General features: G+C 40.7%; 1 protein-coding gene across 1 annotated transcript in view; it reads right to left on the bottom strand.

Annotated features, from left to right (window-relative positions):
- Positions 1-14,678, bottom strand: part of col20a1 (collagen type XX alpha 1 chain) — a 43,250-nt gene that overhangs the window by 15,206 nt on the left and 13,366 nt on the right. Inside the window, exons 5-16 of the mRNA XM_042491700.2 lie at positions 11,818-11,988; positions 10,480-10,677; positions 9,671-9,838; positions 7,760-7,879; positions 7,456-7,620; positions 6,428-6,586; positions 6,102-6,274; positions 5,591-5,720; positions 4,596-4,741; positions 4,041-4,170; positions 1,922-2,061; positions 143-269 (exon numbers count right to left, since the gene is read on the bottom strand). Of these exons, the coding sequence (XP_042347634.1) occupies positions 143-269; positions 1,922-2,061; positions 4,041-4,170; positions 4,596-4,741; positions 5,591-5,720; positions 6,102-6,274; positions 6,428-6,586; positions 7,456-7,620; positions 7,760-7,879; positions 9,671-9,838; positions 10,480-10,677; positions 11,818-11,988 (1,827 nt within the window). The remainder of the gene's footprint in view (positions 1-142; positions 270-1,921; positions 2,062-4,040; positions 4,171-4,595; positions 4,742-5,590; positions 5,721-6,101; positions 6,275-6,427; positions 6,587-7,455; positions 7,621-7,759; positions 7,880-9,670; positions 9,839-10,479; positions 10,678-11,817; positions 11,989-14,678) is intronic.

Genomic DNA, 14,678 nt, shown 5'->3' with positions numbered 1-14,678 from the left:
ACATGTCAGAAGAGAAAAGGAGAGACTTTAATACCAATTCGATATTTTTTCATTCGCAAATGGTCTCATGCTTCTTCTCTCTGATGTGCCTTCAAGCACAAAAGACTGTGTATGTGTGTGTGCTTGCATGTGTGTGTCTTACGTGTGGTGACGTTACTGGTGAGAGCTGCAGAAAGGCCTTGTGGGTAGTGAGACTGGACAGAAACCAAATATCTCGACAGAGAGGAGAGGTTCTGCACCAGCACTGAGTTCAGTCCTGTTACCTCCACCTGGAAAGAGATTCAATCAGTTCATCTCTGAGTCCAAGAAAACAATGGTGCCAAATTTGAAGAATTCTGTCAAGGCATACTTGAGATATTGGGTTAAAAAAAATGAGATGAGGTCACAGTGACTTTGACCTATGAACAATAAACTCTAATCAGTTCATTGCTCAGTCCAAGTGGACGTGTGTACCAAATTTCAAGAAATATCCTCAAGTAGTTCTTGAGAAATCGCAATCAGGAGAATGGGATGATCAAACATACGGATGGACGGACATCCCTCAAACATAATGCCTCTGGCCATGACTATTGCTGGCGTGGGGGCACAAAAACAGATGAACCAAGGTCTTGCACATGGCACTCCTATAGCTTTACTACTGTAGCACTTTGACTGGAATGTAATATGACAGAAGAAACATGATAGAAAGTGCTTGTAACTGTAGAAGTATTTAAGGCAGTTATGGGTCTTTTCAGGTGAACAGCCTGTATTTGAATCAAACGGCTGATCAAACAAATTAGAAAGTAATTAGAAATTTCAAGTCCAAGTGATGGGATATTTTAATCTGCTTAATGGATTTTGTTTAGTCGTTGGTTGATGTGAAATTTCTCTCAGAATGGTCCATTTTATTGATGTTCAAACAGATTACTAAACTGAGTGAATGGATTAATACACTATGCACACAGGTTCAGGGTCAAGTGTGTAGTATTTAGGGTAGATCTCTGTGTAAAAAGGACTACTGACTATAGATAAGGCCATTTGAGTTTGCGCATCAGCCAAGTTTCAGTTTCAGCTCTGCAACCTCACCACAAAATGCCACTAAATCCTACAAACTGGACCTTAAACAGACAGTGAAAAAAGATGAATTAACTGTACAGGGAAAATGCATTTGCTTAGTTAAGTTGCTTTCCGTTCTTCAGGAACAATCAGACTTCTGACCCTCAGAAAATAAGGAGTGGAGATTAAATAATGCCATTTGGTAATTATCACTGCTGAATAAAAGAACAGATTAATAATTGGTGTCAGAAAAGTAGAATGCTATTACACGTCTCCTCCCGTATGCTGCACATAAAAGAGATTGATTGCATAACTTGTGTATGATGAAGTACAGACGATGTGCTTATACTTTAACAATCAAAGAGGAATTTTAGAGTGGCGAACATGCTGTGACTCGCTTGATTTCAGTCTATTAAGATTCTTAAAGTGGGACCCATATCACTCTGCCAGGGGGTCTGTGAAAAGTTTTCAGAATCATTCAGAAAGTTTTGAATTTAAAGTATGTCTGTGTCATGATTTATCTAAAGTTACACAGAAAACATATTTTATCTTGTTCTCTGTAATGTATTTTCTTTTCATTTCTGCTCTTTTGTTGAATTATCTTGATGATCTTTTAACCCAGAGCAGTTTGAAAAAGGAATGCATCAAAAATGCTTAATTATTATGGTATTACAGCCTGCAAGTGTTTGTGCTTCTATAAATGCCTGAGATCATAAGCTAATGAAGCAGAATTGTACATATTTCTGTTATTCAAAGTCACATGAGAGTTGCAGAAAAGTATCTTTATGTATGTCTCAGTTTGAAAATAAAAACTCAATCATATCTGTGGGGGTAGTTTTGGAGACAGGAGGCTTGTAATTTGACACTGGTGTGTTTGGGATGTTACCTGCTTGACGTCACTGCCGTGGTTGGTGCTGTAGGTGATTCTGTGTCCGGGGACGTCCACGGCTCCAGGCACCCAGCTTACCCTCAGCATACTGTGGGTGACCATTGGGAACTGAACACTCATTGGCGGTGGGAGGGGGACTGTGGGGAGGGACAGAAAAATAAAAAAGAAAACATATTTTATCTTGTTCTCTGTAATGAATTTAAGGAATTTATTTTATCAATGCTATTGAGAATTTTTTTCAACTAAGAGATCTGGTAAGATGGAGGAAGGTTTAACTAGTTCATCTACACATACTTAACACATTTCACGATACAAAGTTGGTTGAAATTCAGCAAAGTATCCCTTTAACAGCTGAGAGTTTACAAACTCTCACACAACTTGTGCAGTATAATCTACATCTCATTTATTCAGTCGTATGTCCAGTACAAACAGACAGCCCTCTCTGACAGGGAACTGAACTGTAAGTCAAACTTATCCATGCTCACTCTAAAGCCAGACTCCTGACAAAAGTAAATATACCCTGCAGAATACTGGAGCTGCTGGTCTACCACTGCCTCGATCACTTTCCTACAGATATGTTTCATTTTCATTTGAGTTCCATGCAAGGAGGGGAGTTTGAGAAGTACTGAGCATACTACTGGATAAATGAGAGCTGGATTATACTGCACGACTTGTGTAAAAGTTTGTGTACTGATATTTTGATATAGTTTTGTCCCCCTTTTTTACTGTCTCCTCTTTGGGAAGTTTTCTTTACAAATTGAACGTAACATAGGACTCAACTTCCTGCTTCACTACAGTGAAGACTCTTCTTGCTTGCTCTCTGCTTAGCTTTTATTTTTCCTAGTTTTTTTCTTTTTTTTCCTTCTTGTCACAAACTCCAACACATTCAAGGAGGTTCCCTACAACGATTAAATCATTGGGTCAAGGATTATCTTCTTTTTCTTCAGAAGGAACTACGTTTATTGACATAGCAGGAGCTGCAGTATGAACAGACCATGTGTGACAAGAATTCGTTGAATCCTGTAAAATCAACAACAGGCACATCATGCTGGAACTGTTGGAAATATCTACAGGAAATCGCTGTGCTACAGAGGAGGATTTTTACACTTGAAGCAGAAAGAGGACTTCATGAGACACTTATCACCAATAACATCCAATATTAAGACAGTTAAGTCTACCTCAAATATTTAAAACCTGGATGACACAGTGTCTCTCCCAAAACTTGCTAGAACTGGACCCGAACAGACTGATATCCGTGCCGCCTGGCAAACACTTAGTGCTAAGCTAAAACAGAACAGAATCAGAAAAACAAAAAAACGCTGGTATCACAGGAAGAATTACAGCATGGCCAGGCATACAGCTAAGAAACAAATATCAACCACTGTCTGAACTAACTGTGAACGAGCCAGAGAGCAATTTTATAAACGGGAAGCAGGAAATTAAAAACGATCAGATTCACAAGGGGAAACATGAAATTCGCTGTGGCATACAGAAGAAGAAGCACAAGGCACTCAAGGACAAAGGATCTGTGCCAGAGGTGAGGGCAAGAGATATCCTGCTTGTGGGGGATGGTGCTATCAGTGCTGTAAACAATGAGAGGATCATCACATGCACGACTTGCGCTGAGGTCAGTGACATAACTGGACTTCTCTCCTGTAAAAGCGAGCTGTAAAACCACCCTGGAATCAAACAGGTCATCGTGCATGAGGGAGCCGTTGACACCAGGAGAGGAGAATCTGAAGTTTTAAAAAAGGATTTCTCAGAACTTTTAAACAGACTTGATATGCTGAAAGTTGAGTCATTCATCAGTGGGCCTCTCCCAACGATTGACAGAAGGATCAATAAGTTGAGTCGCCTCCTTGCTTTGAATACTTGGCTTTCTAATGCCTGTGAGTCTCAAGGATATCAATAAAGCTACCTTGCCTTGGGTTGAGTTATTGATAAACAAGTGGTCATTTGGGTTGTGAAGTATTCCTTTAATAGAAGGAGCAATGGTAGAAACAGACTAAAAAGGAAAGTGAACAAGGCAATACAAAAATGTCTAAGTGGAAAATAAGAGGGAATAGAAAAGGAAAAACAAAAAATTAGGGCTAAGAATGTTTGGGGAATGTCTCACATGTGGCGGCAACAGCTGTGACAGGGTCGCTGGGATCCTCATCATACAGAGCGTAAAGAGTGACAGAGTAGTCTGTTGCCGGCAGTAAATCTGTCAGCTCCACCACTGTCTGCTCTGCACTGAATTTCTCCTGCAGCAATACAGAAACAAAATGCAAATGTGGAGATTATGGTTTGTTAGGATTGCCCCTGCCTTCATTAATGCATGGTGGAGCAGTAATTACGTGGTAGGTGACGTTAAGTGTCTCGCATGTGGTGCAAAGTGGTAGCTAACATTACAGTTAACAGCACATTGTCCTGAAAGCATATCATTATGTGAGCTGCTGCAGTATTCTTGCTCCTCTGTGTCTTATATATCATATTTTCACCATCCTCCTTAGTTATTATTGATGCCCTTTTCTGTTTGCTGATTACTCTGGTTATTGCTAGCTTGTATTTACTTGCTTGTAATAAATCACATTTGTGTAATACATGCATGAACCATCATATGTGTCTTTTATGCTTCTCCACAAACACACACTCACTGCACAAAGTCAAAGGGAGACCTGGTTCTCACCTCTTTGGCATCATCAGGTTCTCCATGGTTGAGTGCCGAGTACAGGATCATGTACTGCGTTGCACCGGGCGCTGCACCCCAACTCACGCGCAGCGTGCTGTAAGAGGAAGGAGTCACCTCCAGGCTGCCAGGCATGGCCAAAGGCACTGAGTGAGGCAGGAAGAGAAAGCAAGAGAAAGGATCATGGTCAAAATAGGTGATAATGTTGTGTGTTTGATGTGAGCTGTGCATTACAGTACATCACAAACGGCCACAAAGTAGCACTTTGTAAGGTTATTTATTAATGTGGGGAATATACTTTTATAATATCATGTATTTATATCAAATATGCATGTTAGTGGGGCGTCGGGTGGCTGAGTATATAATGCAAGTGCCCCATATATGAAGGCAGTGTCCTTGCCACAGCGGCCGCGGGTTCGATTCCAGCTTGAGGCCCTTTGCTGCATGTCATCCCCTCTCTCTCCCCCTTTCACGCTAGCAATTTCCTGTCCTATCTAATAAAGGCAAAAATGCCCAAAAAGTAATCTTTAAAAAACAAATAAATATGCATGTTGGTATTTGTATGGGTGGTCCAACAGCCGCCATTGATATGGCATGTTGTAACTGTGCGACAACCATGATAATTTAACGGTGTAGAGAAAATTCTGTTTTGTTAATGTTGCATATGAGCTCACTGTGCAGTCCTCTACAAAGAACCCCCTAGATAGAGAGTAAGGAGTGATGACTGAGTGAACGATTTCGGACACAGCCAGCATTGCAGAATGGTCAGAGTGGCCACCATTTATATGCAACCATTGTATCGGGCTTACTTTTGTAAAAACTTTAGTGTAAACAAACCAGCTTGCGGCAAGTTGCAAGGTTTTACACGAATGACCCAACAAGCAGTGGGGTAGTACATTTTTAAATATGCAGTCCCTTACTTTTTCCTTGTTATTTCAATTGCTGTTAATTATGTATTTGTTATAGTGCAATGTTAATTTTGACAATAGTCTTACATGTAGTGACAGTTCCTCTGAGTGCCAGGCCAACATTGTTTTCATACACAGGGAAGATGGAGATGTGGTACAGAGTCTGAGAAGACAGGCCCTCCAGCAGCACAGTGGACTCTGAGCCGCCCAGTACCACCTGGGGACAAAACATCATGTGCAATCAGACACAAACATGCAGAATGCTTGTAATTTCACATTTTAATAATCTGTAAATATACGTATTCTTTTGACGTAAAAACATTATTTTCTCTTTTTTTTCAGTAATTGCACACACATTGTTTTGCTGTTTTTGTCCTCTCTTTGTCAGCTTTCGCATTGTCTGTGCTGAAAGACCACTGTTGTCCCTGTTTAATCACATACATTTTTCCAACAGTTGGAGTACGACGTGAAACACAGTGTGGGGGCGGCTGGAATCTGCCATTCTTTATGGTGATTGTCTTGTTTTGCTTATATAACTGTGCTAAGGTCTCAAACTTTATGTGGTCGTAATTCATGTGTGGTAAGGTTGCATTCTGACCTCCTGTGGACTCTGACCCTCGGCGCTGTGGTAGACCACTCTGTACTGTTGGACTGGTTTAGCAGGATTGGTCCAGTGAAGCTTTACTTCTCTGGAGCCCAGTTCAGAGAAACGGAGATCAGTGGGACTGGGGTAGGAGAGGGCTGGGTCCGCTGTGGGCCCAGGCTCCATTCCTGGGGAAACGGCCACAAAGAATCGGCTAATTACACCTCAACAAGATGTCTGTAATTTGAAAAACTTGGTGTCTGTGTACATGCACAAGTGTCTGATGAGTCAGTGACAAAATTCATTTAATTAAAGCATTGCTAGACAGATAGAAAGGTTACGTTTTGAGATGCCACGGTCCTCTATCCTCCCACACAGGATGTGGACCAGTCGTGCCACCAGTTTGCTGAGCAGAGGGAAGTCGTTGACATTGTAGACGTTCAGATCCACTGGCTCGGAAGCCACTTGTCTTAACTCAGCTTCATCAGCATTCTTTACACCTGAATAACACAAAGTTACAACCCACTTTCACAAAAAGCATGTAGGGTTTAGAGAAAAATGCCTCTGAGCGCCTGACACTCGGCGGGTTTCCATTAACCCTCAAATTGCAAAATAAACCTGCCTTTATAAAATATGCCCAATGGAACAATGTCAATTTTGAAATTCTCCCCAAAAGATTTTTACACTTGCATGAGGTGATATTTCAGCAGTTCAAAAAAGCATTTTTTTGGAAAAAAAAATGGAAATACTTTTTTCACTTTTCTAGGTCACATGATGCTATGGCTGTGTGCTTGTCAGTAGGAACTGGCTCCCTCATGATGCAGCAGGAGCTACAAGAGCTGTTATCGCATTGCATAACTCTTCAAAAGTTGAGTCGATCATACAGAAGTTTGAATCCACAATTCCTCTGTGCACTTTTGTGGACAATCACCTCCCAGAAATGTGGGATTGCTGGCTCACATCACATGCCTATGTTGCCTTGGATTGGAAATAATGATGGCTAATGCAGTGGCTGCAACAGAAATAAATCTGATGATGTTTTGAACATTCATCTCAATGCTTCTTGGAATGTTATCCCAAGAGGAGAACTCGCATAACATCACTCAAGGGAAACACAGTCATCTCACGATTGTGTCTTATCAACACTTTTAAAATACTGCTTATTTTTGTGCAAATCTGTAATGGAAACCTGCCAACTGACAACATAACATAAACTGCATAACGATAACATCAGACTATAACTGGTTACACTCCCAGGGTGCACAGGAGATGGATGTGACTGGATTTAAGATCAGAGCCCAAGAAACTGCGAAAAGTTAAAAATATTTCATTTTTCCAGCACTTCATCCTCTCCTCTTTTAAGTCTCACCTACAGCGATGATCTCCACGCCGGCGTTCTTCAGCCGGTTTGCAGCAGCAATGGCGTCATCCTGAGATTTCCCATCGGTCAACAAGACCAGAAAAAAAGGTGTTTCTGGTCTTGCACCTGCCTCGGCCCTCATGTTCTCCTCCATGACATGAAGCAGTGCCTGGCCTGGGAGAAGCATGCATAGTTACACACTGACAAGGTACATGTACTTCTCTGTATAAGTATTATATGTATTATTTAGATATATTCTAAAAATACATTAAAACTAATAGTATTGAAGGTGCAAACTGTGATGTGTGTTTACCTGTAAATGTGTTTCCTCCCTTATATCTGAAATTCCTAACTGCCTCCAGCAGCTGGTCTTTAGTGGTGAAGTTGTTGAGCTGCCACTCTGTGCGAGGGTCTCCGCTGTACTGGGTCAGACCTGGGACAAAAAAATGCATCATTAAACAATGTTTTTTTGTGGGACAGGCAATTAGGAGAGGTAAATCCATCTATTATTTTTATCCTAGACCCTACTTTTTCACGTTTTTTCTGTTTTTTCACAAAAAACAGTCTTGCTTTGTCTTTGCATTATTCCAGCAATCACCAACTCTGGTTTGGTTGAAATTAGCCTTTTTGGATGTGAAAATGTGCTGCCTCTATAAACAAAAAGGATCTTACTATTAAATAAAAAAGGTCCATCTTTGTAGGTTCAGACTCTTAAAATAACAATCTTAAATGGATGTAAATTGACAGTGCACAAATGCCCTGAGTGGTTAGATGGCAGTCTGTGTCGCTGCTGCAGTGCTCTCACTCAATATTGAACCAGTTTAAAAAATAGTTGTCTCCATGAGTCAATTAGACACAAAAACCTGGGAAAATAGTGTCACGTTAACAAATATGGAAGTAACCCTTTAAGTGTCAAAACCTTTGTCAGACTTGAAACTGACTGATTGTATTACTTTCTTAGAGTAGCAAAATGAGCATTTATTGACAAGCAAACAATGCAGATTATTTCTTTGAAGAACAATGCTCTATTGCAATCTATCCATCACATCTACATATGAGAACCAATGAAGTGAGACCTGAGAACGTTCTCTTCTATGAAATGTGGCCAAAATATTGTAATGCATTACCGTAAGAGTTGTGAACGAATGAGCAGCTACAGGAGTATGAGGAATAGAACGCGTAAGATTAGCCTGAAGGATGAAATCATAAAGAAAACTTGTTTAAATGAAAGCAACAAAGGAGTTGAAATGACAGTCAGCATATAAGCACTGAAATGAGCTGAACTGTCAAGAAATGAGTTGTCGGACAAGATTTGAAATAAAAGCACTGCACTAATACTAAAAGGCACTAAAGTGTGTGTGAAAGGAGCTGAAGGGTGAGTTAGTTACCTGGAAGCTAATCTTTAAGGTAGGATGGGGAAGTCATGATCTGCCCTATAGGGTATATACAGTTTACATCACTGCGTGCACATTTTTTGGACGGGGATAACATCTTGTGTGGAATGTTTTCTGTTACCTGTACCTGTTACAGAGGTCAAGCAGCCGTATTTGGGGTACTGATATGACTTGGCTGCTTGAGGTTTAACTATAAACCCTGCTGCTATACCTCCTTTCACATAAACTGAAACTATTAATTATTTTGCTCTTGGAATGAGTGTATAATGTTTAGTAACTGAGTTAACAGAACATGTACCACCACATTTTCTATACTCCCCAAACAGTCTGCACCACAGAGTGTATATAAAGACAGACGACTCGTCTCCACTTCCTCTCACTACTTGTCTGACCAATTGCCAGCAGCACCATTGATCATGAGCACATTAACTGGTGCAGAGCTGGTGCATTAACAGAGCTGTCAAGCATGATGTCAAAGGCCCTTTTTATAGCTCCACATAAATAATAAAAAACCAAACATCAGAAAAACAAACACTTGAACATTCAGAAACATAATAACAACTACCTTAAATGACAGAAACCGTCTTTGGGAAAAAATTTAGCTGGTGTCTACTTTGAGTTTTAAGTTTGGCCCATGCAATAAAATACAGGGGGCAGGGTTTATGACCTACACAAATGTTTTGACTTTTGACCATTTTTGGGGAGCTTTCATTTCCAAAAGTCTATGTTCTGCACCTCTGAAACATGTCATATGAATGATGACTGACACAGGCAAAAAAAGCCCACAGAAATAAAAAGTGATGGCTTCACTACCATACTCCGATCCTCACCGATCTGAATGTGGTCTGGCCCGATGTGGAAGGGTGTCATCAGGCCCTCCAAGAAGTCTCTGACCCGTCTGAAGTTGGTGCGTCCGATGCTCCAGGAGCCGTCCACTAACAACGTGATGTCTGCTGCTGCATCGCTGTCACACTCAAATGGTTTCCTTGGAGACATACCTTTATAAAAAGAAGAATGAAGCAAATAGAGTTCAACTGAGACTTCCAGACTTTCAGAGACATCCTAAATCAATGTCAAAGAGCAGAAAGCTTATCTGTGGTCAAAAATGGAAAGACACTTAAGTAACTAAGTTACTTTATAATGTTTTTTCCTTTCATTAGTGCAAAAACAGCTAAATTCATGGTTATAAATTGGGAAACAGATGGTTCTGTGCATTGAGGCAGGCAAAAGGTAGGTGTAGGTGTGTAAATACTATGTGTACATGTGTCGACATGGTGCATACATGAAAATGAGTGTGTTTCCATGTATGAGAATGTGTGTGTGTGTTGGATTATGAGGGAGAGAGAGGACACATGTGCCCTGCAGCCGAACAACACAGTCTGTCATTATCCTTTCCTTTACCTGTCCCTCCCTTGTGCAAACACTGTCATCACATCTCAAACCAACACTTACTGCTCTCATGAGAGCCAAAGACGATGGCGGTCAAATGTTCTTTAAGATTCTTAACTTCCTGTTTAAAGGGAGTTATCCAAATTGATCCCATCATTTTTTGGCTTATTAAAATAACAAATGTCACCAAAAACAGCATTTTAGATCAGGTTTATGTTATGCTTCATAACACTGGGAAGCAGAGGGTTACCTGTAACTGGTTGGGTGGGGAAGGGTGTTTTCCGGGGTTTCTCCTCAGCTGCTTTGCCCTGTGTCGTCCCCTGCTCCTCCTTGTTCTCCACCTTAGAACGATCGCGCTCTTTTTCTTTCTTCCTCTTCCTCTTCTCTTTGGTGTTTTTCTCTGGGGCCTCATCGGGGAGCAGAGAGGGGGTTTCTATCGCTGGGAGCTCTGGAGGAGAGAGCACAGGGGTGGGGCTACATTAAGATAAGCAAAGATTGTTTAGGGGACCAGTTGAGGCTGTACGTGACAGGAAATCTACTGTTGACATTAGATTTGTCTGACTTCAGGGGGAAAGTGTGAAAACATGATTTTCCTGTTAACACATAAACATGAGTGTTTCATGATTAACAGGTTACATCTTTTGCCTTCTCCATTAAACCCCCGGGGCCAGTATCCCTGTCCTCCTTCCGTCTTGTTCCAGCTTTTATTTCCTGTGCTACACCTACTGTCGCTGGGCTTTCATTACAGCGTGTGTCAAAGAGCTTTGGTGTAGGCATGTGGAAGTACAGTATACGGTACTTATTGTACAAGTGTGTACTGGATTGCTTGTGTGTGTGTGTGTGTGTGTGTGTGTGTGTGTGTGTGTTTGTAACATTTCCGTTTCTTGCCCCCTCTCGGTCAAATAGCGCTGTAATGACAGAGGCCACAAAGATCAAAGCGAAGAGATCAAGTACTGTTGTAGGTTTTAATGTACCATATTAAACAGACTCAAACAGCAGGTGGTTATTTTTGGAGCAGCCCTGGAGTTAATCTCATCCTTTCTGTCAATCAAAAAAAAGTTTTTTTCTAATTCAATTATTCATTTCTTTAACTGTAGAGTTAACATGTCGAATAACTCAAGGACCAATTTGTCAAACCCTCTACATTGAACAGTCTGGCACACTACATAGTTTCTTCACTGATGTGAGAAATTGGATAAAATATCAGTACTGGTGGATATTAGCATTAAAAAAAAAATCAGAATCGGCCACCATTCTGATTTCTGCTGAAAAGACCAACCATTATTTTCTTTTTTATTGACAAAGTAAACATGTACAAAGCCTCAAGCCTAAGCTGACATATTTTTCTTATTTTGTACAATGAATGAATTTAACATACTCTGAAAAGCATTGTTTTTCATGTCTCCATTTGCTGGTGGACCATCATGATAAGAGTATGCATAATAAAAATAATTCCACAACAGAAGAGACTTGACTATCACAGCGCTGGCACACAGAGACAGACAACCACTCACGCTCACATTCATACCTATGCCCAATTTAGAGTCACCAATGACCTAAACCGCATTTTTCTACAAGCATGCAGTACCTGTAGTAGAAGCAGCAGTGGTGGTGGGGTCCGGATACAGAACTGTTGGCAGGCCCAACAGAGCCTCTGTTACATCGTCCAGATCTCCTGAACCTGACCCGCCTGGCAACATCTTCTTCCTTTGCTCTCGACTGCCGCTGCGGATCATTTCCTCCTCCCGTAGACCCTCCACTGGAAGAGAGAAAATGCAGCTAAGTGAATCACATAAAAGTAATCCATGTTAATCCATGTTTAAGTCAATAATACTGCCAGTGATGCTGGAAATCTTCAAGGGAGTCAAATCTGATCGAATCAAGCTACATCAAAATGTGTATGCATGTTTCAAAATGAACTGTATTTATACCAAAATACAGCAAATATACAACCTTTACCATAAAACAATTACTAAACAAACCAATCTCTCTACATGTGTTCTAACTTTGAAAGTCTAGGTTCATACCAAGGTGAAGGTTTAAGCTGGGCCACTGCACAGGCCAGGACTCGCACTCAACTATTGCAAGATTACACAAACAGGACTGTGTCTCCCCTGAACCTTTAACCTCAAAGACTTTCTAAATAATACTGGCCTCAGTTTCTATAGTCTGCAGTAATTATAACAGCTTTGTGAGGCTGTACTAAGGCACAGCAGTAGTTTGAACTAAATGCTAACTGCAGGAAGCTATGATATATCACATTAGAGATGGCTGATCACTGTGTTTTACCTCCATTAAATTGTTATTTTGGGGAGTTTTTCCTTAGTTGCTGTGAGGGTCCAAGGACAAAGGAGGGATGTCATATACTGTAAAGCCCTCTGAGGCAAACTACTGACTACTGAAAATGAATATTCCCCTAATATTTACATGCTGCCATGCAGTGTAGGTGTGTGTCCCCTTCTGACCAGAAATGTGAGCTTTTCTTTGGGGCATTCATCTCTACCCAGCCTTGCCAACTAATGTTTTGTCTTCGATGCATCCATGACAACACACAGAGCTGACTATAAACAGTCCATGCGTCATAAACTTCAATAAAAACCCCAATTAGGACGCATATTCCAAATGTGCTGTTTACATGTCAAAGAATGCTCCTAAAACACAAATAATATCTGCATATCCCACATCTCTTAATTTCCATAAAGGCCTTATCCAGAGTATCCAAATGGAATAAGCTGTTTACATGACCCATATCATATTCAGAATATTGCAATATACCAAATAAAAGTGAAATATTAGTGTACATGAAATATTCTTGTTGTAACAACCGCATCTGATCAGGTACCTGCAGGATAATGTGTCAATAAATGGGCCATTCTTGCTGTTGTTTCTGTCACCTGCAGTTACACTTGAGCTCACAGAGGTAAAACTGAACATGCTAGAGGTGAAGACAGAGCATATTTGCTTCATGTCATATTACTTCACTGGTTCCGCTTCACCAGGTCCTGCTGGCACATCTTCGCCTGGAGTTAAGAGACAAGGTCAAAAACAGCAAATTGAGGGTGAAATTTCAAAGGGCTGAAATCAGTGCTGAGCCCAGAGGGGGTTAAAGCAAGTGGGAAATGCGACGCATCAGGAAGGAATTCCCAGACTGCCATCATTCCAAGGAGACAGCCGGTGTTACGAATTTCCAAGTGAACATGTTTTTCAGACCTGCTTGGACACGCTTGACTCGACACAGTAACCTACTATCCCTTGCACGCTTCACAAGGCTACATCCCCGTATCATACAGTCCAATATCAAGAGATAGTTGTGATGCGATTTGCTGCTTTTGGAGACAGAAATGTCTTATATATAACCTAAGGGACAATAAGTGTTCAGAATTTGATAATAATCGCAGACCGTAATGCTTCAAACATAGGTGACACTTTATCAGGATGACGTTTATCTCATGAGAAATGACCAATAAGCTCAACATAAAGAAACACTGGTCTCCTCTCTGCAAGCTGCTACGCAGTGTGTGTAGAATGAAAGCCATTACTGACTGTGTAATTTTACAGGTAAGGTTGCCTTTATGAGACACAGTGGAACATGTGCTGATGGGCACATTTACAACCCAGGAACACACTGAACCTATCTAAGTATACACAGTAACTTCAAACAAACCCCACTTTCAGCCTGTAATCCTGCTAGAGTAGTATTTATGCCCACTCACTCTGTATGTGTGTGTGTGTGTGTGTGTGTGCGTACTTGTACTGAGTGAACTTGGAGGAGCCTCTGCACACTCCAAGAACATGTAAGAATGTTAAAAATGCACCACTTCCTATAGTATCACTTTGCTGTCTTGCCAATGTTATCTGACAGCATCAACTGAGTCAACAGCATTTCTTTTCATCTCCAGTCAATATTGTCCATCACACCATGCCTGTGGAGTTGTGTGTCACCTCTTCAACCCCAACTGTAGCTTGTTTTGTGTATTCCAGTTAATCAGAATTTAATGTATCAGAATGTATGGGTTATAAATTAAAAAACCCTGCAGTACATCATGTAAGATGCCCCATACAGATATGCCATCATGTTGATGCTCGTTCTCGTTCACACACACACACACACACACACACACACACACACACACACACACGATCAAACTACCTCATACCTCTTTATCACTCCACACCCTGACTCTAAGTTTCTCCTGTCTGTCCCTATCAATGCCAAGCTCTCCTGCTCACAAACCAGCTTCTTCTTTTTTCCTGCATTAGTTTGTGTTTTTTCAGTAAAAGAAAATAAATCTGTTTCAAAGTGAGTTTTTTTCCTATAGATCTTTACAAAATATAATATTCATATACAGTAATTTACCAGATCCTAATCACAAATCTTTAGATTTCTGTTTTTATCTCTGACAACAGACAAATGCATTCAATTTACTATGATGTGAGAGGAAAATGTAA

The sequence above is a fragment of the Plectropomus leopardus genome, chromosome 9 (assembly GCF_026936395.1).
Source record: "Plectropomus leopardus strain MGB_pleo_1.0 chromosome 9, ASM2693639v1, whole genome shotgun sequence".
Lineage (NCBI taxonomy): Eukaryota > Metazoa > Chordata > Actinopteri > Perciformes > Serranidae > Plectropomus > Plectropomus leopardus.
Note: the sequence above shows the minus strand (reverse complement) of the source record. Positions and strands in the feature narration are given on the sequence as shown.